The sequence below is a fragment of the Vicia villosa genome, linkage group LG1 (genome assembly GCF_029867415.1).
Source record: "Vicia villosa cultivar HV-30 ecotype Madison, WI linkage group LG1, Vvil1.0, whole genome shotgun sequence".
Taxonomy (NCBI): Eukaryota; Viridiplantae; Streptophyta; class Magnoliopsida; order Fabales; family Fabaceae; genus Vicia; species Vicia villosa.
In genome coordinates, this window is record NC_081180.1 from 79797587 (window position 1) to 79820559 (window position 22973).

General features: G+C 33.0%; 3 protein-coding genes, 1 long non-coding RNA gene and 1 pseudogene across 4 annotated transcripts; 2 read left to right on the plus strand and 3 right to left on the minus strand.

Moving 5' to 3' along the window:
- Window positions 1–1529: 1529 nt before the first annotated feature.
- On the minus strand, window positions 1530–2141 carry LOC131647068 (agamous-like MADS-box protein AGL62). The gene has a single exon (XM_058916986.1). The coding sequence runs from the start codon at window positions 2139–2141 to the stop codon at window positions 1530–1532; it is 612 nt and encodes a 203-aa protein (XP_058772969.1).
- A 2486-nt stretch (window positions 2142–4627) lies between these two features.
- LOC131647079 (uncharacterized) lies at window positions 4628–5041 on the plus strand. Its single transcript, XM_058916995.1, has one exon. The coding sequence runs from the start codon at window positions 4628–4630 to the stop codon at window positions 5039–5041; it is 414 nt and encodes a 137-aa protein (XP_058772978.1).
- A 748-nt stretch (window positions 5042–5789) lies between these two features.
- Window positions 5790–7499, minus strand: LOC131643296 (uncharacterized; annotated as a pseudogene).
- A 167-nt stretch (window positions 7500–7666) lies between these two features.
- On the plus strand, window positions 7667–9668 carry LOC131643297 (uncharacterized). The gene is made up of 2 exons (XR_009296196.1): window positions 7667–7799; window positions 8469–9668. It is a non-coding gene; the product is annotated as an uncharacterized LOC131643297 (long non-coding RNA).
- A 6432-nt stretch (window positions 9669–16100) lies between these two features.
- LOC131610385 (agamous-like MADS-box protein AGL62) lies at window positions 16101–16733 on the minus strand. The gene has a single exon (XM_058882329.1). It carries the CDS (start codon window positions 16731–16733, stop codon window positions 16101–16103), a length of 633 nt encoding a protein of 210 aa, XP_058738312.1.
- Window positions 16734–22973: the final 6240 nt, after the last annotated feature.

Sequence of the window (22973 nt, forward strand, 5' to 3'; positions counted from 1 at the left end):
CAGAATATTATACGGACTGGAAATCATAAAGCTACCATTATGAGTTCCTTTCCATAATACAACATCGTCCCCATGGTAGCTTCTAGGAGGGTGGATATCAATGATTTCATCTACTGTGTCCTTATTAAAAATATTATGCAAGAGACCAATATTCCACTCTCGGGAAGAAAGCAAGTCATCATCAGTAAGTTGGAATTGCTTCCATCACCGCCTTCACCAAAATCGTCTTACCTGCAAAAGAAAGATGGTTGGTTTCCAACTGATTTAAATCCTACAAAGATATGTTTCCAACTGATTTAATATGAAATTTTTTTTAAGTAGTTGAGATTTAAGTTCTGCCTCTAGTTTATGCAACTCAATTTACCTTATAAAAAGGTATAAATTGATATATAATTAACAATATTAATATATTTCAAATTCATAATTTTTATAAAACAAAACTTCAAGAATTCTCATATATGAAATTGATGGTATGAATATTATAATTATATTCATTTTGAACCTTAATTCCCTTTATGGTTTTAGTATAAAAAAATTATTGTATTTACTCAATTAAATAATGTAATTTTCTTTACCTTTTATAATGGGAGAGACTTTTCCATCTCTTTATAGTGTGATTTTTCAACTTTTTTGTTTATAAATTATTTTTTCTTTTCACAAAGTGTCAATTTTAAGTTCACAATAAAGAAAAATTTTATATGTATTTTTCAACACCATGAGATTGTCGCATATGACTTAAAAATTAGAAATTTTTATTTTTAGATTTACACTTAAACACATATCAATTTTAAATGTCAATTTATTTAACGCCAGTCAATTCACACATTTGAAGTATCAAAGACTAATGGTCTAAATATTTAATGATTTCAACTTTAAGATTCTAGTTATAAATTAAAAAAATTAAATCTGAATCGTTCGATTTTGATTGAACGATCACTTACTCCAAATATATGTTCAACGATTATAGAGAAACCTTATGTGTCACACAACCTTAGCACACTCAATAAAGAACTTACATATAATCTTACGCCAAATATACAATCTCAAGCCGAAATTAAGCTCGATAGTTGAAATATAAAATCAGTTGGAAGTACTCCTTACTAGGGAAACCCAATAACATTAAGTTGTCATGATATCTCTAAAACTGTAAACAATATGAATTTATCCCATAATTAAACACTTACTCATCCATAAATTAAAAATAAATCATCAATTGTTATAAATGGGTAGTGAGAAAATGAACTAATACAAATAACAATTAATACAAATAATAATTAAAAGACATACACACATGTTCCGTCCTTTATGTAAATATAGATAAGAGAAAAATAAAACATAATAATATGTTTTAATAATTATTGACTCTTAATTTAAAAGATGACAAAATTATCATTAAGCATACAAAGTATGCGATCAACATAAACAAAATTTAGACAAAAATAAACATTGAAAAGAACCAATAATGTAAAATGGTTTTTTAATTCCATTTTGTTGAAGCCATGGTGAGATTTTCTTGATCCATAACATAACTAAGGATGCAACACGTGGTTCTGAAAAAATTGTGATGAAAACATTTGACCTTGTTGAGGAATTAGCTGGTGTTGGAAAGGGATGCTAGAGGATGAAGCATTATCAACATAAAATGGAAGAATTTGAGTAGAAGTATCATGAATTACAAGCCAATTAGCTTGTTGTGAAACAAGATTCTTAAGCTCCTCCAAAGCCTTCTTGAATATTTCAAGTTGAGCCCAATTCATCCTATCAATTGAACAAGTCCCCCAAAATTGAGCCTTAGCCGCTTTGCACATATGGCTTAATTCAACACCAAGACTTTTTTCAACATCTAGTGTGTTGTTAATTTGAGCCAGCTTAGCATTGAGATCACACGCGTTAGCTCTACGACGAGCTTCAATAAATTGCATGATGTCATTGTTTTCGGGTGGAACTCGAGAGAGATATCGATCTATGACTAAATCAATATTAGGGTGACCAAAAGAAAATACCTTTTCAGTTGGTGAGAATACAACAAGAGCAATTTCTACATCACATAGGGTGCAAAGTTCACTAGCTTTCTTGAAGAGTCCGCTACGACGTTTTGAGAAAGTCACTTGCAGGTTACTCTCGTTGCTCATCCTTTTCATTTCGATCTTTTGACGTCCTCGGCTTTTCCTTCCACTTGACATGATCAAAGCACAACTGAAAGGAGAGAAAAAAGGTGGTGTGTTTGTAACTTTAGATTAGAAATGACATAGAAAATTGGATACGAATTAGTCATTTTATAGTCAAATTTTGTGTGTATGTATTTTCATTCTTGTAATGTGGGTTGGCTCAGAAAACCAAATAACGTAAATATATTTCAAACGTCGTACCTTTTTGTAACATTTAAAATTTACTACATTAAGAATTCTCATAAAATCTATTCTTATATAGTTTATTGACTGAAAATTAATGTAAGAAAAAATGGCGCTCTTTTTTATCAATTTGTATATATTTCAATTTATTTAGAACGATGTAAACATTGTATTTAAATATTTCCATGAATTTGCAAATCCAATCATATTATTATTGTCTTTATTTTAAAAAACTAAAAGAATTCCAATGCATTAAATGAATTTAATTTTTCGTACATGATTAAAATATCTGCACAAAATTTGTTTTATTTTTCTAATATTTTTAAAAACTTATATATATATATATATATATATATATATATATATATATATATATATATATATATATATATATATATATATATATATATATATATATATCTTTTTTTTTTCTTGGTTGCGTTGGAAAAAGGATGGGTAAATTACCCATAGTGATGTCGCATAACATTAACAATTTATATTTTATTTTTAATAATGATTATTAATATTTTTTTAATTTTTTCTTATTGATATATTTTTGAAAAGACTTTTATCTCCTTCTTTCCCATTACTTCATCTTCATCCCTAGTTCTTATTTTATCGCTCCCCTTTTGTTGTTTTCTTTTTTTTTTTCCTTACAATTTAAGATATACTCCCTCCGTTTTTTATTATAAGTCGTTTTAGACTTTTCACACAGATTAAGAAAAATAATAATTGTTGTATGAAAATGAGAAATTATGAAGGTTTTTACAAAATTATCCTTCATTAATGACATGTGGAAGATAAATTTATATAATTGAAAGGAGAGAGAATAATAAATATTTAAGGATATAATAGGAAAAATAACATTAATTATTCATTGAAATTGTAAAACGACTTATATTTAAATACAATTTTTTTCCAAAACGACTTATAATAAAAAACAGAGGGAGTATTATTTATTTCTCTAAAATTGATTTGAAAAAAAGAACAATTTCAATCACGCTTGCAGAAAAAATCATTCCGGGTGTGTTCGAAATTGCATTCTGTTTGGGATAAATTCTTGCCGGCGAATTATCTGCAATTATTTCTCAATCTGAAACTGATATTGACAATTCTTTAATTATCCATTCTTTATTTTCAATTGGATGATTTGATAGGAAGAAATGTTATATGTTATGACCGAGGAGTTTGCTTATTGTTTGGGAATATACACCTAGATATTGAAAGTGGATATTTCTTCAAATTCAAGGTAAATAATGCAGTATAATTACTATGAATTGTTTAATTTTTGAAATTGTAGATAAATTATTATGAAACAATTATGCTAATTCTGCTATTTAATAGTATCTTCAAATTCAAATTCTGCAGATAATTAGTGGTATCTTCAAATACTGTAGAGAATTTTAATAATTGATAACATAATTTCTCTTCAAATTCAATTAGTATTTATCTTACTAGATCTCATTCATCTTTTTAACATGACTTGCCGCTGCATAATGACATGCGGTAACCTAAGCAATTTTGCCGCCACACAATTACTTCACTAATGGCTTAATCAAATTCTTCATTCGGAGTTTACCGGAAAATCCCCTTTTCACCTCTCCCTTGATTTTATTTAAAATTTCACACAATTTTATGTTGATTTTTTATTTTGTTTCAGATTATTTTTGTAATGTTTCTTCAAGTGTGAAAATTTGGAAATTGAAAAATTATAAACTGAAAAACAGTCAAGTGATTGAAGGGTAACACTGACCCACTAATGCGTTAGACATAATGGCCATGCGCTTAAATTCCATTTGAATAAGTTGTGTTTTGCTTTGATAATTTTATAATGCTGCAAATATTTGCAAAAGAAAATTTAACATATGGAAATTATTTTAGAAAATCTTATAATGCGCTTTAATTGTTTTAGAAAATTCCATCTGCTATGTTATATTTTTTGATTCCATAAATTTAGTTTAGAAATTGTTTTAGAAAATATTGTGATGGATTATTTTCAAATTTAGAGATCACTTTTTTAGATTCTTTATAATATCGAAAAACTAAAGTGGTGATTCATTCATTCATTTGTTATCTATAATCCTCAATGGAGATTGAACAAAACTTAAGTTGATTTTGAGTATTTAGATGGATTGCTTAAATTTTAGTGTTACTTTTTGATTTTTATATATTAAAACATGAAAAGTATAAATTGATATTAGTGTTTTGTGTTATACTATGATTTATATATGAAGCAATGTTGTTTTATTCTCTCTTATTTCAGGATTTATTTTAAAATGTCTAAATATAATGAATCAACTTTGCATCTCGATAGTGACAGTGAAGAGGTGGAATTCACTAGTGTTAATGGTGATGGTAGTGATAGATATACGTTGGACAAAGAGGATTGTAATGGTCATAAATGTTTAAGTGAAGTTACAAATGAAGATATAAGAGCTATGGAATTTAGCACAAAGGAAGAAGCGATACAATTTTACATAACATATGCTCATTTCCATGGATTTGCGGTAAGGAAAGATGATGTTGTACGTGATCATGAAAGGAAAATTGTTGTCCGTCAATTACTTTGCAATAAAGAAGGAAAGAGTGAAAGAAAAAATAAGAAGAATGAGGATAAATATCGACCAACTATGCGACCTGGCTGTCTTTCTAGATTTCGAGTAGCCTATGATTATGTTCGTAAGCTTTAGAGAGTTACAAAATTTGAGTCATCTCATAACCATGAATTAACTCCTGCACGTTTTATTCATTTGATTCCCAATTATCGTAAATTAAGTGAAGCGGATAAACAAGTTGTCAATGGTTTGCATTCACAAGGCGTTAGAACTTGTCATATATTGGGTTTTTTGATGGGGCAAAAAGGAGGTCATGAAAGTCTTGGATTTATTAAAAAAGACCTATACAACTATACTCATCAAGGAAGGGTAAGAATTGAAGTTGGTAATACTTTTGCCACTTTGAGTTTTTTTCAAGGCAAAGCTGATAGTGATTCAACCTTTTTTTTTTCCAGAGTTTACCTTTACAGATGATGGACGGTCAGAAAATATTTTATGGGCCGATTCTACCAGCAGATTTAATTATGAATGCTTTAGTGATGTGGTTGTATTTGACACAACTTATAGAAAGAATCGATATGACAAGCCACTTGTAATATTTTGTGGATTTAATCACCATGGAGAAAGGACAATTTTTGCATCGACTTTACTTTGCGATGAAACAACAGAGACATATAAATGGGTTTTAGATATGTTTGTAAAGGCCATGTATGGAAAACATCCCAAATCCTTTGTTACTGATGGGGATAAATCAACGAGAGAAGCTATTAGAGTTATATTTCCAAATCCAACACATCGTCCAATTAGTAGTGCAAACCTCAGATTTTAGTGCTTGATCTTCCAATTTTGATGTATCTCTTCCATTGAATTTCGCTGATGAGAATATACCCAATGCAATTGACAAACTGTTTCACAAGATTAGTTAGTACATTAAACATACATAGTTCATGCTTGTGAAATTAACATTGCAAGTCTCACTTATTGCAAGAAATAACAAGCTTTCCGTTTCTGTACTCAAGATCTTTGTTTTTCATCAAGTGATGAGAGATCGCCAACACAATAATCTCTTCTATATAATTACTGAGAATCATTGTGTCTTCCACACAGATGGAATCCAAGTCATCGCAATCAAGATCATTGGCTGCAAGCACTTCTGTGATATGATTCTTGTTATCCTGGGGGCTGGACCTGTATCATTTTCATATCCTTTTCCAATTGAGACTTCCAGTTGACAAGATGTGATTCATCTTCTAGAGGTCGGATTTCTATATCGTACGGGAAAAGCAAATTAAGTTTCTCGTCCATCTCTTCAAAGTCATTACTAGAATCTAGAACTCGCGAACCGAGAATCAGAATCGGTCTAGAGAGTTTCTTCAACATTTTTTGGAACATGTTGTATATGTTTTGTGATCTAAATAATAACCTATTAACATCCCTCAAATATAGCACAATAGGATAGATCTTTGACACAGAAAGTAGAACCTGCAAGTAGAGAACTTCAATTATCAAATCAAAGTATTCATGGAGGAATGTGTTTAGATTATCTCGTTCGTTCAAAAAAAAACATGGGAATGCTCTGATGCTGAAAATTTGTAACACGATTACATCTATAATTACCTTGTAAAGAGACTGCATAAGTAATTTTTCATCGAAAGACCAGCTGGCTGTGTTCTTCAAAGGAGCTGAAGCGATATTATTATAAGATAATAATATTAGAATTAGAAAGATGGAACAACGAAAGTTCAAAAGGAAACGTAACAAAAACATATCCTTCCGCCTTAGTAACCTGAATTTGTAGGATTGCTTTGAGAAGTAAGGCCACTAATATTTGAGGTGGAACAAGTATTCCTACGGAGCTTCGGAGGATTACAAGATATTTCATCGCCCCTACAAATCAGAAGATAAATACTATGTAATGATATAAAATAACATGAAAGTTATATTTGTTCATATAGTCAGAATATTGGATTTATACGAAGGAAGCTAGGATTTGCAGACTGAATAGACCAATTTTTGCATAATACAAACATGAGAAAAAGTAATAGAAGATGAACTAGAAAAATCTTACATATTCTTTGTTGCTAGAACCATATTTACTCTGAATCTGTAGCAATCACAGAAGACAAACCATTAATTTAAACAATTAACAACACAAAATAAGAAAAATTAGAATATAGCTCAAAACATGTAACACTTACCTTCAATGAAAACTCAGTTAAATCCAAGAGAAGTAACTTGGCCTCAAATTAATGAGCTAAAGCCTTGGCAAGCATCTGCTGGTAAAGTTCTTTGTAACATGAAAAAACATTCCATAGTTACCAAATTCCAATCATGAATCAGAAAATCCATTCTCCAAATCATAAATTTAACCTTATTATGAATCAACTTCCAATTTTATTAAAGAATTTACTATAAAATTTAGAATATCCTATATCAATTTCGAATACAGATCCACGACAGCCTCTTTCTCTGCCTCTATCTCTACCGCAAACATATGAGCCATAGGATAAATCTAATGGTTGGTATATTAATTTATAATTTTTTTCTTAAAAGTGATACCAGTATTTTTTTTCTTAAAAGCGACACAATCATCATCTCACCGAAGCAATTCTAGGACAATCCACTTCGAGAATTCCAGCAACACACCGACAACCCATTCTCATTCCAGCAACACACCGACATCCCATTCTCACCCTAAAAATCATAGCAATGTCTTACACTTTTGCAGCCATCTCCGACACTAGAAATCATCCTAGCCATACAAGAGATTTCTCCTTAAGTTTTAGAATTTTCAGATCCCTATTGTCGTCCCCGGATGTTGCGGTAAACATGAAGTTGCGTTCCAACTCATCCTCTGTGGGAGGGGTTACACCATATTCAATGAAGGATGATGGTTAGATTCTTAACTTAAATAAGTTTCTGCATTAGATACTGTCAAATGCAAATACTACATCATATGAAATGGAATAACTTAACCAATTCTTCATCACTTTCATATATGTGCTCAGTAAAGTCCCGGTTGATCATACATCTTTCACGTCTACTGGTTGGCGGAATACTGAGTTTATGAATATGAATGCTAAAAAAGTGTTGTAACTCGGTAGGAGAACTGACTTTTAAAAAATGTTGCGGATAGCAAGAGTCGCCACCAACTTTTATTTTGGAAAAGTATAAAAGTACAGGAAATACCTTTTAAGAAAAGAGTTTGAGTTTAGGGGGTAAGTTATGAAAAGGGAAGGTGTTAGCACCCTTTTCATCCGTAGTCATCTACGGGCTCTTAGTTTGCTTAGCTCATTTTTGTTTTGTTTGAAAAGGTGCAAAAGCGTAGTGTGTGTGTGTTTTGAAAGGAGGTGCCAATAGTGAGGAGGGATTTCGCAATGATCCTTGTATCGGTCCTCAAGGATGGATGCGAATTGTTTTCTGAAATTTGTTTGAAAATGAGTGGTGTGAAAAGCGTTTTCGTAGAGCAAGCAATCTAAGAGCAACTTACCCTATGTTTGATCTTTCCTATACTTTCTACTTTCTTTTAAGGAATAGGACTAACCATACCATTTATGAGTAGGTAGTCCTATCTATTGGACGTGTACGAGACATCGAAGGGTCATCTATAATCGTTGAAGGCAACATGTTAGAGGTACCTTTAGCAAATTCGAAGGGACAATCATCACTTTTCGTAGGCAACAATCGAGGGACGAGATCATGTATTCGTAGGCAACATCGAGGGTCATCGAGGGACTATGATCTTTGTGATGATTTTTGAATCGAGGGACTTTTGCTAATGGTACCCCTATATTTGAGGGACACAACAATTTTTTATTCGTAAGGCAATCAAGAGGGGCGTACCTTAGAGGTGATTGTGTGCGAGTGAGTTAGATTCGAGTATATTATCTTGAATTAGTGATCTAACGTTGCTTTTAAATCTTGCCATGCAATCCTAAGCATGCATCTAGCAGGTATATGATGCAGAAATTAAATTGTGAAAAAGTAAAGGTTCCTACGCTAAAAAAAGGTGTAAGCCTCTGATACAGGGTGACAACAAGTAAGGAGATGCATTGGGTTTATGGAATCAGCCCAGATTTGAACAAATTGAACCAAACAGGGGGTGCGCAAATTATAGTGGGTGTTGATGTTGTTGAACCTGTTCGTCGGAATCAGAGTAGTTCGAACGAAACTCCGAACGGAGCGGCGGGAGGTTGCTCTGTGTTTCTGACTCCGAAACCTTTCCTTCTTCTTTTATCTCTGTTACAAAACAATACTTGGAACACAAATCGTTAGTGTTAGAAAATGTAAAATTTTGTACTATGGGGTTTATTATTGTGGTGATTTGTGGTCTTGAATAATTTTGAAAGAGCTTGAGGTTTATGAGATTTGAAGGAAATTGAATATTTTTGTGATTTGGTTCATGTTACAAACTATGTTATGTTAATGGTGTGGTATGAGATTTTCTTGTTTTTTTTTTTGTTTGTGTTGCTTTTGATCTCACAGGTTGTGCTTTGTGATGGAGTTTTGAGTTTTTGTGTGATGGAAAGATATGTGGGAATTGAAATTATTAGAAAAAAATATCTACGGCAGATAAACAAAAATTTGTTGCTACGTGAAATGTGTGTGGATGGAAATGGAAATTGTTAAGTGAAAAAATATGAACATGTGAATGGGTTAGAGAGTATGGAGATTGTTAGTTTGAAATATGTCCCTTGTACCTCTCTTTATAGTCTCCAAATCAAGTCACAAATGGTATAGAACAACCAAATTATTAACATTATGACCTTTGTTCACCACTTTAATTTTTTCTTCAATTTTGTTGATATTTTGTCTTGAAATTTTTGGAATGCTTGGAGATTTTGTCTCTACATGTTTTGGAAGGTTTTTTTGAAATTAACTAATAACATAATTATAAAAAAAATCTACTATTAGTAATAAATACTAGGAAAAAGTGACAAAAATAAAATAAAAATTATTTGATTCTTTTTTTTTTTATTTTATAATAATTTTTTTGGTTATTTTTGTGAATAAAAGTACGAAATTGAATATTTAAAAAAAAGTTTAATTTAAGAAAACGAAAAAATTCAATTAAATAATAATAAAAAACAATTTTTTTGTGATTTTTTGGAATAAAATATAAAATACAGTTAGAACTAAGGTTAAAAACAAATGAAAGTGAAAAATGTTAGGTGTAGGATTTGAACCCGTAATCTGCTTACCAATTGTGCTATATTATTTGTTCAAAATAAAAAGTCAATTGAAAGTGTATGAAGCATCGGCTAATATTTTGCTATTTTTTAAAATATAAATAATTTAAGAGTAAACTATTATATTTTAAAATAGACTTTAAATCAAATATTTATCAAATTCAAGATGTCAATGTAAATGACCCAAGATTTTTATAAAATTCAATTTTGAAAAATAGTTTTAAATTTTTTTTTTTTAAAATGTAGGCAAATTTTAAGATACAACAAGTGTCAATCATTTTATTTTTTTAAAATCTGGAGATCTTTCATAGGCTATCAAGTTAAGGAAGATAGAAGCTGCTATATGGTCCAAAATAATCCCATTTAAGCCAAACGTGGGAAGAAAGATATGTCTGTTGGATTGTGTTTTTTGTTTGATTTTATTCTAATACTGGTTGATTTAACCTTCTACACCTTCATGTATCTTACGACATTGTCGCTCACGAGTTCATGTATTATCAGATATTACTGCTCTTATTCATTATTAATATTATCATAAATGTAAAATGTAAATATAAGATATTGAGTTTATAAATAATATGACCGTTAGATTAATCCTATGGCTCATATGTTTGTGGTAGAGACCGAGGCAGAGAAAGACGTTGCCGAGGATCCACATTCATCAATTTCAAGAAAAATAATTTACAATTCAATCATAAAAATCAAAACACATTAAATTAAGATACAAATAGATAACAAGAAAGTAACTAACCGGCTGGTTCTGAGAGAAGAATGGTTCTACTTGCGGGAGCGAGATTACGAGTATATCTATAAACTTCAGCGTGCTTTAAATGAACATAAGCAACACTCGTAAGCAAAACTCGCGTCTCCTCAATGTTATCATCACAAATAGCAAAAGCAGAAAAATTATAAAAATAAAAGTAGAATTAAAGGTAGTTAGACTTATAATAGAAATCTATGAATCACAGACACCCCAAAAAAGATCCCGACACAGACACGACGCATACACATTTAGAGGTGTCAGTGCTACATAGGTAGAAATCATAATTGTACCTTAAGTAATAAGGGAATTTATCGAAAGTAACGCTACTATCTCTGCCATCAATAATCTGCCGAAGCATTTCTTGCTCAATTTGATTAGTAGTCACGAAGTTTGAAGATGAGTAAGAGTAATTAGGTCCCCATTTAGAAGCTGTTTGTCTAGAATTGGCCAATCCTAATCCAACTCCAAGTCCAACACTGGCACTCACGGCTGATATCAGAAGAGTTTTCTGCTTCATTTCTCAACTGAACTTGATCGGAGTAGTGGTTGAGTATTAAGGCGGCGGCGGTGGCAACAGAGTATGGTGGTGGAAATGGAATTGAATGAAAATGATCTGTTATTTTTATGAGTTCGCGCTTTTTTTGTTAGGGTATTATTGTTTGGAGTTTGTTAAATAGGGAACAGGGTGTGACTCATTGAGTATTAAGGCGACCGCAGGCGGTGGCGATTGGCGAAGACGCGGCCGCAGCGGATGGAGGAGACAAGATGGTGGAGCAGCCGCAGCAGATGGTGGTGACTCAGTGAGCATCGGTGCAAACACTAGCCGTCGTCGCTTGCTTCCATTAGCAATCAGATTAGCCATTAGAGTTGTAGATCGCTTTGTTTTTGCCGAATCTCGCTGATGGCGCTTTCACCGACACCGACATGATCTCATGTGCTTTTGAATTGAAGAGACGAAGAGGAGATTCTTGGGATTTCAGATAAGTGGAAGGGGAGGTTGTTAGGGATTTTTGATCGGTAACATGGTGGAAGTAGAAGATAGTAACTCTGTTTTTCATTTAATTAAAGGGTAAAATAGATAAAGTATAATAATATTAAAAATAAAAACAATAAAAAAATATAAATTAAATACTTAATGAAATAATAATAATAATAATCATTTAAAAAGAAATACAGATGGCATTATCTTATTTGTCCATATAAAGATGGGTAATTTACCCCTAATTTTGATGGATAACTTAGTCCTTTTATATATATATATATATATATATATATGGTTTGAAAAATATTATGATGGCACTTTAAAAAAAATTAAGATTATATAATAAAAACGTTTCGAATTAAATAATGGTATCTGATAATCCTAATTTAAGAATTTAAAAAAATGAATGCAAATATTACCATTTTTAAAATTAAAATAGAATTTAGAAATTAAAATTTATTTTTCTTTTCTTTTTAAATTTATTTTATTAATACCACATGAGAGAGATTCGAAAGACAAGAGGTAGCTCTAAAAAAAATCATGATTAAATTATTGGCAAATATTTTTCAAATATAAAAATTAATTTTAAAATATCATGATTCATATATTTGGTATTAAATTTTTTACCTTTTAATATTATATATTTTTTGTAAATATATAATATATATTCTAGTAAGTCTTCCTTAATCCTTTCGCAAGTCATGGCTGCTTGGTCCACGTATATGGTTTTTTTTCTACTAGACATCTATTTATATCTCACATGTTTAAAGAGGGTAACTCTTGTGTTGATTTTTAGCTAGCCTAGGTCTTCAGTATGATTCTCTCACATTTTGTAACACCCTGTATAATCTATACAAAGGTTAATTTTTGGTACTAACATAACATAAGTGCATATCGGCAACAATATATATATATATATATATATATATATATATATATATATATATATATATATATATATATATATATATATATATATATATATATATATATATATATAAAGTTCAAACTAAAAGTGCAACTGTGGCACATGATATACAAAAGTGTCTAAATAAAAATCTAAGATCAATGTGCAATATCTTCATTGTACAAAATCCACAACGAAAGATTATGAACTCAAAATTTTCAAAACATTATCTACCGGCTTCTTATTGCCTTTAATATGCAAAGAAATACCTAAAAAACAATAATGATAAAGGAGTGAGATAATAATCTCAATGGGTTCCCCTATCCTATGGGGCTAATCAATTCTAAACTCAAGTCTTCATCTTTTGGTTCTTGTGTATCACTCACACAACGTAACAAAAACTTAAGCATCTAAGAGATTTCACAATGTATGGAAACATGTCACTTGAGTTTTCATAACTCAATAAATCATAATTCAGATTCACAAAACATCGATCCCTGACCGAACCTACGTCTAGGGCAAGGATTAGTTCACACATACTCGTATGATTCAACTTTTGTGTGGATATCGGGGTTCCCATGGGACTTGGATCCACTTCAGAAATCGTCACTTGTATGGGACTCCAGCCCAATTTGAGTATCTTTCACCGTATGAGACTCGAACCCACTTTGGTGTCCACCTCTCCCCCATGAATTCAACATGGTTGAGACTCAAACCTATTTGAGGCTCGAATCGTTGGTGCGACATCCCCATTTTATGTTTTACATAAGCCTATCAAATGGGATGTGCACAATAAAAAATAATTCCAAATACATGATTAGTTCTCATCATTCTCGTGATTGCTCTCATCAATCACTAGGTATTCACAACCAACCAATTCCCATGTTATCTTAACATGTTCCGTTCTCATTACATAAATCACACATGTCCCATATAGAGCCTATATTCACACGACTACTTGTCTATTGTACACACCTCGGTTTTGTAGTCTCGTTTCATAAATTCGTGTTAATTAGACTTGTTACCAATGAGATACTAGACTCTTAAAGTGGCCTATTTTATGCTCTTTTTTTTTGGAAACAATGAAAATGTTCACACTCCAATTACTATCAACAACAGTGTCGAGTCTACTAATGATGGGAGCCCAAGACAACTGCAATGGTCTAGCCCAGAGATAGAAGAGAATTAACCCGCACAAGGAAAAGTTCACAACACCTTAACAATTATGTTTAAGCAACATCGAAACTGGAATACAAACATTACTATCCTAAGATTTTAGAAGAATGACAGCTTAACAAATTTACCTTTTGTTAAAATTCCGTTAGGTTATGTTTGGGAGTTTGGAAGAGAGGGGAGGGGAAGGTTTCCAAAAACGAAATTTTTAAAAAAATATAGAAAAATGTTTGACAGTTTTTGAAAAAAATGATTTTGTTTAGAATGATGAAAGAGTCATTATCATTACTAAATTTTTAATTTTCAGAATACTATAACAACCTAAAAGATATTTGGAAAATTTATGTAAGTCCTTCAAAACCCTCCAAAACTCTCCTTCAATACAATTTTTGAGTTCCTCCATTTTATGAGGTTTTTGGTGTTATGAATAAACTCAAACCCTCCAAAACCCTCCTACCCAAAATCTTTTTCATCCTTTTCACCTAATTCTTCCTATTTTCCAAAACTCTCCCTTCCCTCCAAACTCCCAAACATAGCCTTAGGATATTTTGTTAGGATTCGCTAGCAATCCCTATAATCTAGGATAACCATTGGATTGAGGGAATAAATTTTCTCATCATTTGTAAGAATCTGCTATAAAAAGCTAACAAACTGATGAATAAAGCAAGCAATATTTCTTATTCACTATCCTTGTAAAGGAGGTCTCTTTGTCCTAAAATTCAAGGAAAACAAAACACTTAACAAAAAAAAAAGCTAAAGATTGATTTCATTATTATAAAAAATGCATCGATTTAAGAGTATCACTTCTTATTAACAAGTAAAAAATGAACACAAATTATAGAAAATGAAAATAGAAAATGTTTTCACAAAGTAAACGAGGCCTAAATATCCCTCTTCTGATAGTTAGTTACTTAATTATTCTTAAGAGTTTGTTTCAAACTTTTAAAGAAATTATTCTTTTTCATCATCTTACTGAAATCAAACATGAGCATTTGTTGATGATAAGAAATTCTCATTTTCCTTTTTCCTCTACTTCTCTTTCAGGTGTCTTGCTTGCAGGAATTATAAGGTGTTATATGATAAAAAACACATATAAATACTAAGCTTTGATAAGTTTTATGTTGGGCATTATCCTATGCTCTTTTAGGGTGCTCATCCTAAATTTGTAGGTGGTAGCTGAGAACCAAAACAAAAGAATAGTGATATACAAGCAATTGATAATGCATGGACAACTGATCAATTGCTTACTTGGATCAACAAACAAACGTCTCCAGGTATGAGGTTCACATGTTATATTTGTTTATAACCTTATAATTTCTATCAATATAGAAATTAAGAACAAAACTCTGTACTAATCCCGATGAATCAAACATGCGATGGACTCATATCCCTTATATCCATGCCCGGATACAATTATGAGAATGAAGGCAGAAAAAGTACTTGATTTCAACTTTAAGATTTTAATTTTAAATTAAAAAAATAAATTTGAATTGTTGATTCTTGATTGAACGATCACTAATACTCCAAATACCATGGTAATTAAAATCGAACCGGTTCAAAGTCCGGTTCGATTTTGATTACCTTGCCAAATACATGTTCCAACGATTACCGAGAAACTCCGTGTGTCACACAATCTTAGCACACTCAATAATGAGCTTGCATATAATCCTATGCCAAATATACAATCTCGAGCAGAAGTTAAGCTCCACAATTAAAATATGAAATAAGTTGAAAGTACTCCTTATTTGTGAAACCCAACAACATTAAATTACCATGATGTCTCTAAAACTATACACAATATGCATTTATCCCACCATTAAAAACTTACTCATTCATAAATAAAAAAAGAAATTATCAATTGTTAAAGATGTGTAGTGAGAAAATGAACTAATACAAATAATAGTAATTAAAAGACATAGACACATGTACCGTCCGCAATGTATAAATAGATAAGAGAAAAAAACATAATGATATGTTATACTAGTTATTGATTCTTAATTTAAAAAGATAATAAAATTATCATTAAGCATACGAAGTATGCGATCAACATAAACAAAATTTAGACAAAAATAAGCATAGAAAAGAACCAATAACGTAAAATGGTTTTTTAGTTCAATTTTGTTGAGGCCATGGTGATATTTTCTTGATCCATAACATAACTAAGGATGCAACACGTGATTCTAAAAATATTGTGGTGAAAACATTTGACATTGTTTAGGAATTAATTGGTGCTGGAAAGGGATGCTAGAGGATGAAGCATTGTCAACATAAAATGGAAGAGTTGGAGTAGAAGTATCATGAATTACACGCCTATCACCTTGTTGTGAAACAAGATTCTTAAGCTCCTCCAAAGCCTTCTTGAATATTTCAAGTTGAGCCCAATTCATCCTATCAATTGAACAAGTCCCCCAAAACCGAGCCTTAGCCGCTTTGCACATATGGCTTAATTCAGCACCAAGAATCTTTTCAACATCTAGTGTGTTGTTGATTTGAGCCAGCTTAGCATTGAGATCACACGCATTAGCTCTACGACGAGCCTCAATGAATTTCATGGTGTCATTGTTTTCGGGTGGAACTCGAGAGAGATATCGATCTATGACTAAATCAATATTAGGGTGACCAAAAGAAAATACCTTTTCAGTTGGTGAGAATACAACAAGAGCGATTTCTGCATCACATAGGGTGCAAAGTTCACTAGCTTTCTTGAAGAGTCCGCTACGACGTCTTGAGAAAGTCACTTGCAGGTTACTCTCGTTGCTCATCTTTTTCATTTCGATCTTTTGACGGCCTCGACTTTTCCTTCCGCTTGACATGATCAGAGCATAACAGAAATAAGAGAAAAAAATGGTGTGTTTGTAACTTTAGATTAGAAATGACATAAAGATAATTGGGTATGAAGGAGTCATTTTATAGCCAAATTTTGTGTCTATGTATTTTCATTCTGGTATTGTGATTTGACTTAGAAAACCAAATAACGGAAATATATTTCAAACGTCGTACCTTTTCGTAACATTTAAAATTTACTACATTAAGAATTCTTATTAAATCTCTTTTTAAATAGCTTATGTTGTGAATTCAATGCCAAGAACAAAGTATAAAATAAGGGAGAATAAAGGACAAGGAAGAAGAGGAACACAAGAATTGGTTATAACTGTTATTCTTTCACTTTCTCTTAAAACAAGATTACAAGTTTACAAGAATAACAAATAACCTCTCTCACCCTAAATTAGGATTTGCAGCTTAGCAATGATGAGAGACTAGTATGCTATTTATAATAAAACCTAACATACTAACTAATGGGCTTCTTCAGCAAGGCCCATTATACAAGCTAACTTAATAAACAAGCTAACTTAACAAATTAGGGTTTAAACACTAAAACCTAATTTAACATGCTAACAACCCTAACATCTTCGACATCTGCATGCTAGACCCATCTTCGACTACAGCATGCACACTTCGACACCAGCATGTGAACAATCCTTCGACTTCATGCTTAACTCTGTCGAACTGTCGAACCAAGAAGCTACCCTTTGACAATACTAGAGTTCGATCCAATATCTCACAAATCTCCACCTTGGACCTAACTCTACAACGTCAAGGAACAGACTAGTTTTCTTCATGCAGCTTTATCAACTGCATACAGTGGAAAAACTTGCAACTCGGCAATGTCTTGGTGATCATATCAGCAGCATTGTCTTCAGTCGAAACCTTCAGCACTTGGACTTCTCCACGCTCGATTACTCCTCTGACGAAATGCAGCCTCACATCAATGTGCTTAGTTCGCTCATGATAGGCTGAATTCTTCGACAGGTGTATTGCACTTTGACTATCACATTTAACAGTGATACCTCGACCTTGAAGTTTCAGCTCCTTTGAAAAACCTTCAAGCCACAATGCTTCTTTCACAGCTTCAGTTAGGGCAATATACTCCGCTTCAGTGGTTGATAGAGCAACAACCTTCTGAAGTGTTGCTTTCCAACTAATTGCAGTGCCAAACATAGTGAAAACATATCCAGAAATAGATTTTCTGGAATCCATACAACCTGCATAATCAGAGTCGACATATCCTTCTATTACTGCTTTACTATCTTCACCCAAGGCTCCACCATAAATTAGGACTCTATTCAGAGACCCATTTATGTACCTTAAAATCCACTTCAATGCTTGCCAGTGAGCCTTTCCAGGATTCGCCATGTACCTGCTTACAAGACTTACTGCGTATGCTATGTCGGGCCTAGTACAGACCATAGCATACATCAAAGAACCGACTATATTAGCATATGGGATGCTATTCATATAGGCTCTTTCGACATCAGTACTGGGACACTGATCAATATTCAGCTTGAATTGAGGGTTTGTTGGAGTCACAACTGGCTTCGAATTTGACATACCAAACTTTTCAAGAATCTTCCGTAGATATGCCTCTTGAGATAAGCATATCTTCGACTTCTTTCTATCTCTCCGAATGTCAATTCCAAGAATCCTGGAAGCAGCTCCCAGATCCTTCATATCAAACTCCTTATTGAGTTCAGCCTTCACCCTCATCACATCTTCAACACTGTTGCTTGCTATGAGAATATCATCCACATAAAGCAACAAAATAACAAATGAATTACCAGGTCGAAATCTGTAGTAAACGCAGTGGTCGAACTGACTTCTAATGAAACTTATGCGTGCCATGAACTTGTCGAATCTCCTATTCCACTGTCGAGGAGATTGTTTCAGCCCATACAAAGATCTCTTTAACTTGCACACATAATCTTCCTTCCCCTTTTCGACATACCCTTCAGGTTGCCTCATCAGGATCGTTTCATCTAGATCACCATACAAGAAAGCAGTCTTCACATCCATCTGTTCCAGTTCAAGATCGAACTGTGCCACCATGGCAAGCAACATTCGAATGGACCTATGCTTCACAACAGGAGAAAACACATCATTGAAGTCGACACCTTCTTTATGAGTGAAACCCCTTGCAACTAACCTTGCCTTGTATCTTTTCGACGTCACTCCTTCAATTCCTTCCTTAACTTTGAAAATCCATTTACAGCTGACTAACCTTGCCCCAACAGGTTTCTTGATCAGTTCCCAAGTATGATTATCATGAAGAGATTTCATCTCATCATCCATGGCCTTCAGCCATTCAGTCTTATTTCGACTCCTCATAACTTCCTTATAGTCTCTAGGTTCTTCGTCTATAACCTCACTTGCAGAGATTAAGGCATAAGCTATAAGATCTGCATATCCAAGTCTCTGAGGTGGCTTGATGACTCTTCTCGACCTATCTCTCGACAATAGGTAGTCATCGTCAGTTTCCTCAACTTCAGCATCTTCTGCTTCTTCTTCGACTTCATCTGGGATATGCAATTCAGCATCAACATGCTCCACCTCAACAGGAATCTCTACCTGTTCCAGCTCTTCGTCAGATGTTTCTGTACTTCGACCAACATCATCAGTTTTCTTAAAAGCCATTTCAGCTTCATTGAAAACTACATCTCGACTGGTGATACACCTCCTGTGACCTGGCTCTAGGCACCATAGCCTATAAGCTTTGACTCTTTCAGGGTATCCCATGAACATGCATTTCAGAGCTCTAGGTTCGACCTTGTCTTGCCTAATATGAGCATAGGCTACGCATCCAAATACTCTCAGTTTGTCGAGATCTGGTGGATGTCCCGACCAAACTTCTTCAGGTGTCTTCATATCTAACGCTGTCGAAGGACATCTGTTTATCAGATATGTTGCTGTCGAAACAGCCTCAGCCCAGAACACCTTCGTTAACCCCACACTAGTCAACATGCATCTGACTCTCTCCAAAATAGTTCGATTAAACCTTTCAGCCAAACCATTTTGCTGTGGAGTACCTGCAGTAGTTCTATACCTTGCAATACCAAAGGCAGCACAAAAACTGTCGAATGCCTCATTGCAAAATTCAAGGCCATTGTCGGTTCTCAACCTCTTGACCTTTCTGCCAGTCTGATTTTCAACCAGAGTCTTCCAACTTTTGAAATTCTCAAAAGTTTCATCCTTAGTCTTCTGGATGAATACCCATAATTTTCTGGAATAATCATCTACTATGGATAGAAAATACCTTGCTCCTGAATGTGATGGACACCTTGCAGGCCCCCAAAGATCAGCATGGATGTAATCAAGGGATCCATGTGTTCTTTGTTTGCCTTTGTTGAACTTCACTCTGCAAGATTTTCCAAGTACACAGGGTTCACAAAACTTCAGCTTTTCGACTTTGTCTCCACCAAGCAGATTTTGTTTCCCTAATTCGACCAGACCCCTTTCACTGACATGGCCCAATCTCATGTGCCAGATTTCTGTTTTCGACAAAGGTTTCGTGGATGCAACATTTGTCGAACCACTTACAACTTCAGCCTCAAGGGTATACAAGCCTTGTTTCTTCACGCCTCTCAAGACTTCCTTTAAACCCTTCATGACTCTTAGGATACTTTTCTCTCCTTGGAAAACATATCATTTCTTGTCGAATTCACCAAGAGAAAGCAGATTTCTCTTCAAATCAGGAACATACCTGACTTCAGTCAACAACCTTATTGACTCATCATGGAGCTTGAATCTCACAGATCCAACACCTGCAATCTTGCAAGCCTTGTTGTTTCCCAGCAGTACTGATCCACCATCTTGATCACATAATTCCTCGAACAAGTCTTTGTTTGGAGTCATGTGCCAAGTGCAACCTGAATCCATAATCCACTCCTTCTTAGAGTCACTGCTTGAAACCACAAGAACATCAGATGATTCGAAATCATCTTGAACAATGGCAGCGTTGCCATTATCCTTACCTCCATGATATTTCAGGCGTTCAGGGCACGCCTTTCTTGTGTGACCCTCCTTCTTACAATGGTAGCATCGAATGTCAGATGCTTCGCCACTGTAAGACTTCGACTGACTTTTACCTTTCTTCTTGTCGAACTTACCATCCTTTCGTAAGAGTTTTCCTTTAACGGCCAAACCTTCGCCAACAGTCAAAGGTTTATGTTCCTTTCGTTCATTCAAGTCCTTAGAGTACAAGGCTGATTGAACTTCTTCAAACGTCAGGGACTCCCTTCCATACAAGAGAGTTTCTTTGAAGTGAGCATGTGATCGAGGCAAAGAACACAATAGTAACAACGCTTGATCTTCATCATCGATCTTCACATCAATATTTTCAAGATCAAGAATCAGCTTGTTGAACATATCCAACTGCTCAGCCAACACTTTGTCTTCAATCATCTTGAATGAATACAAAGCTTGCTTCAGGTAGAGTCGATTTACCAGCGATTTGGTCATATACAAACTTTCAAGTTTCACCCATAACCCTGATGCCGTCGTCTCCTTTGATACCTGCCGGAGAACCTTATCACCAAGGCTCAACAAAATTGCGCTGTGTGCTTTCTCGATCATATTCGTCTTCTCCGCTGCCGTCAATTCTGCATTCATGGCTGCCTCTCCCTTCAACGCTTCCAAACAACCCTGCTGAACCAGTAGGGCTTTCATCTTCAAGCGCCACAGACCGAAATCATTCACTCCGGTGAACTTTTCAATCTCATACTTTGTTGAAGGCATCTTCTCCACGCTCACCGCACCAATTTTTTGTGAATTCAATGCCAAGAACAAAGTATAAAATAAGGGAGAATAAAGGACAAGGAAGAAGAGGAACACAAGAATTGGTTATAACTGCTACTCTTTCACTTTCTCTTAAAACAAGATTACAAGTTTACAAGAATAACAAATAACCTCTCTCACCCTAAATTAGGATTTGCAGCTTAGCAATGATGAGAGACTAGTATGCTATTTATAATAAAATCTAACATACTAACTAATGGGCTTCTTCAGCAAGGCCCATTACACAAGCCAACTTAATAAACAAGCTAACTTAACAAATTAGGGTTTAAACACTAAAACCTAATTTAACATGCTAACAACCCTAACATCTTCGACATCTGCATGCTAGACCCATCTTCGACTACAGCATGCACACTTCGACACCAGCATGTGAACAATCCTTCGACTTCATGCTTAACTCTGTCGAACTGTCGAACCAAGAAACTACCCTTCGACAATACTAGAGTTCGATCCAATATCTCACAGCTTATATGACAGAAAAATTAATGTAAGAAAAAATGGCGCTATTTTGACAATTTGTATATATTTTAGTTTATTTAGAAAAATTAAAAAGTTGCATTTAAATATTTTCATGTATTTGAAAATTCAATCATATTATTATTGTCTTTACTTTAGAATCTCAAATTTCCAATGCATTAAATGAATTTAGTTTTTCGTACACGGTTAAAATATCCGCCACAAAATTTGTTTTATTTTTTGAAACATATTTTTAAAAACTGATATAGATGTACAAATGATTTGAAAAATAGTATTATCAAACTTTAAAAATATATTAATTAAGATTATAAAATAAAACATTTCGAATTAAATAATGGTATATGATAATACGAGTCTGTTAATTAAATAAAATGAATGCGAATAATTCAATTTCTAAAAACAAAGTAGCATTTAGAAATCACAATTTATTATTTTTTCTTTTTGAATTTATTTTATCAATACCACATGAGATGAGATTCGAAAGACAAGAGGCAACTCTAAAAAAAGTCATAGTTAAATTATTGACAAAAATACGTCAAATGTAAAAATTAATTTTAAAATGCCATGATTCATATATAAAATTGATGGTATGGATATTATAATTATATCGTATTTAAACCTTAATTTCCTTATGGTTCTAATATAATAAAATTATTGCATTTACTCAACTAGATTAAGTGATTTTTCTACCTTTTTATAATAGGAGAATTTTCCATCTCTTTTTAGTGTGATTGTGCAACTTTTTTGTTTATAAATTATTTTATCTTTCCACAAAGTGTCAATTTTAAGTTCACAATAAAGAGAATTTATATATGTATTTTCCAACACTATGGGATTGTCACATATGGTCTAATTTTATTTTATTTTATAGGTTTTACACTTAAACATGTATTAATTTTAAGTGTCAAATTTTTAACGCCACACAATTCACACATTAGAAGTTTTAA

What these genes read in the sequence shown, in the direction of transcription:
- LOC131647068 (XM_058916986.1), bottom strand. Translation starts at nt 2,141, where the DNA reads ATGAAAAGGATGAGCAACGAGAGTAACCTGCAAGTGACTTTCTCAAAA.
- LOC131610385 (XM_058882329.1), bottom strand. Translation starts at nt 16,733, where the DNA reads ATGTCAAGCGGAAGGAAAAGTCGAGGCCGTCAAAAGATCGAAATGAAA.
- LOC131647079 (XM_058916995.1), top strand. Translation starts at nt 4,628, where the DNA reads ATGTCTAAATATAATGAATCAACTTTGCATCTCGATAGTGACAGTGAA.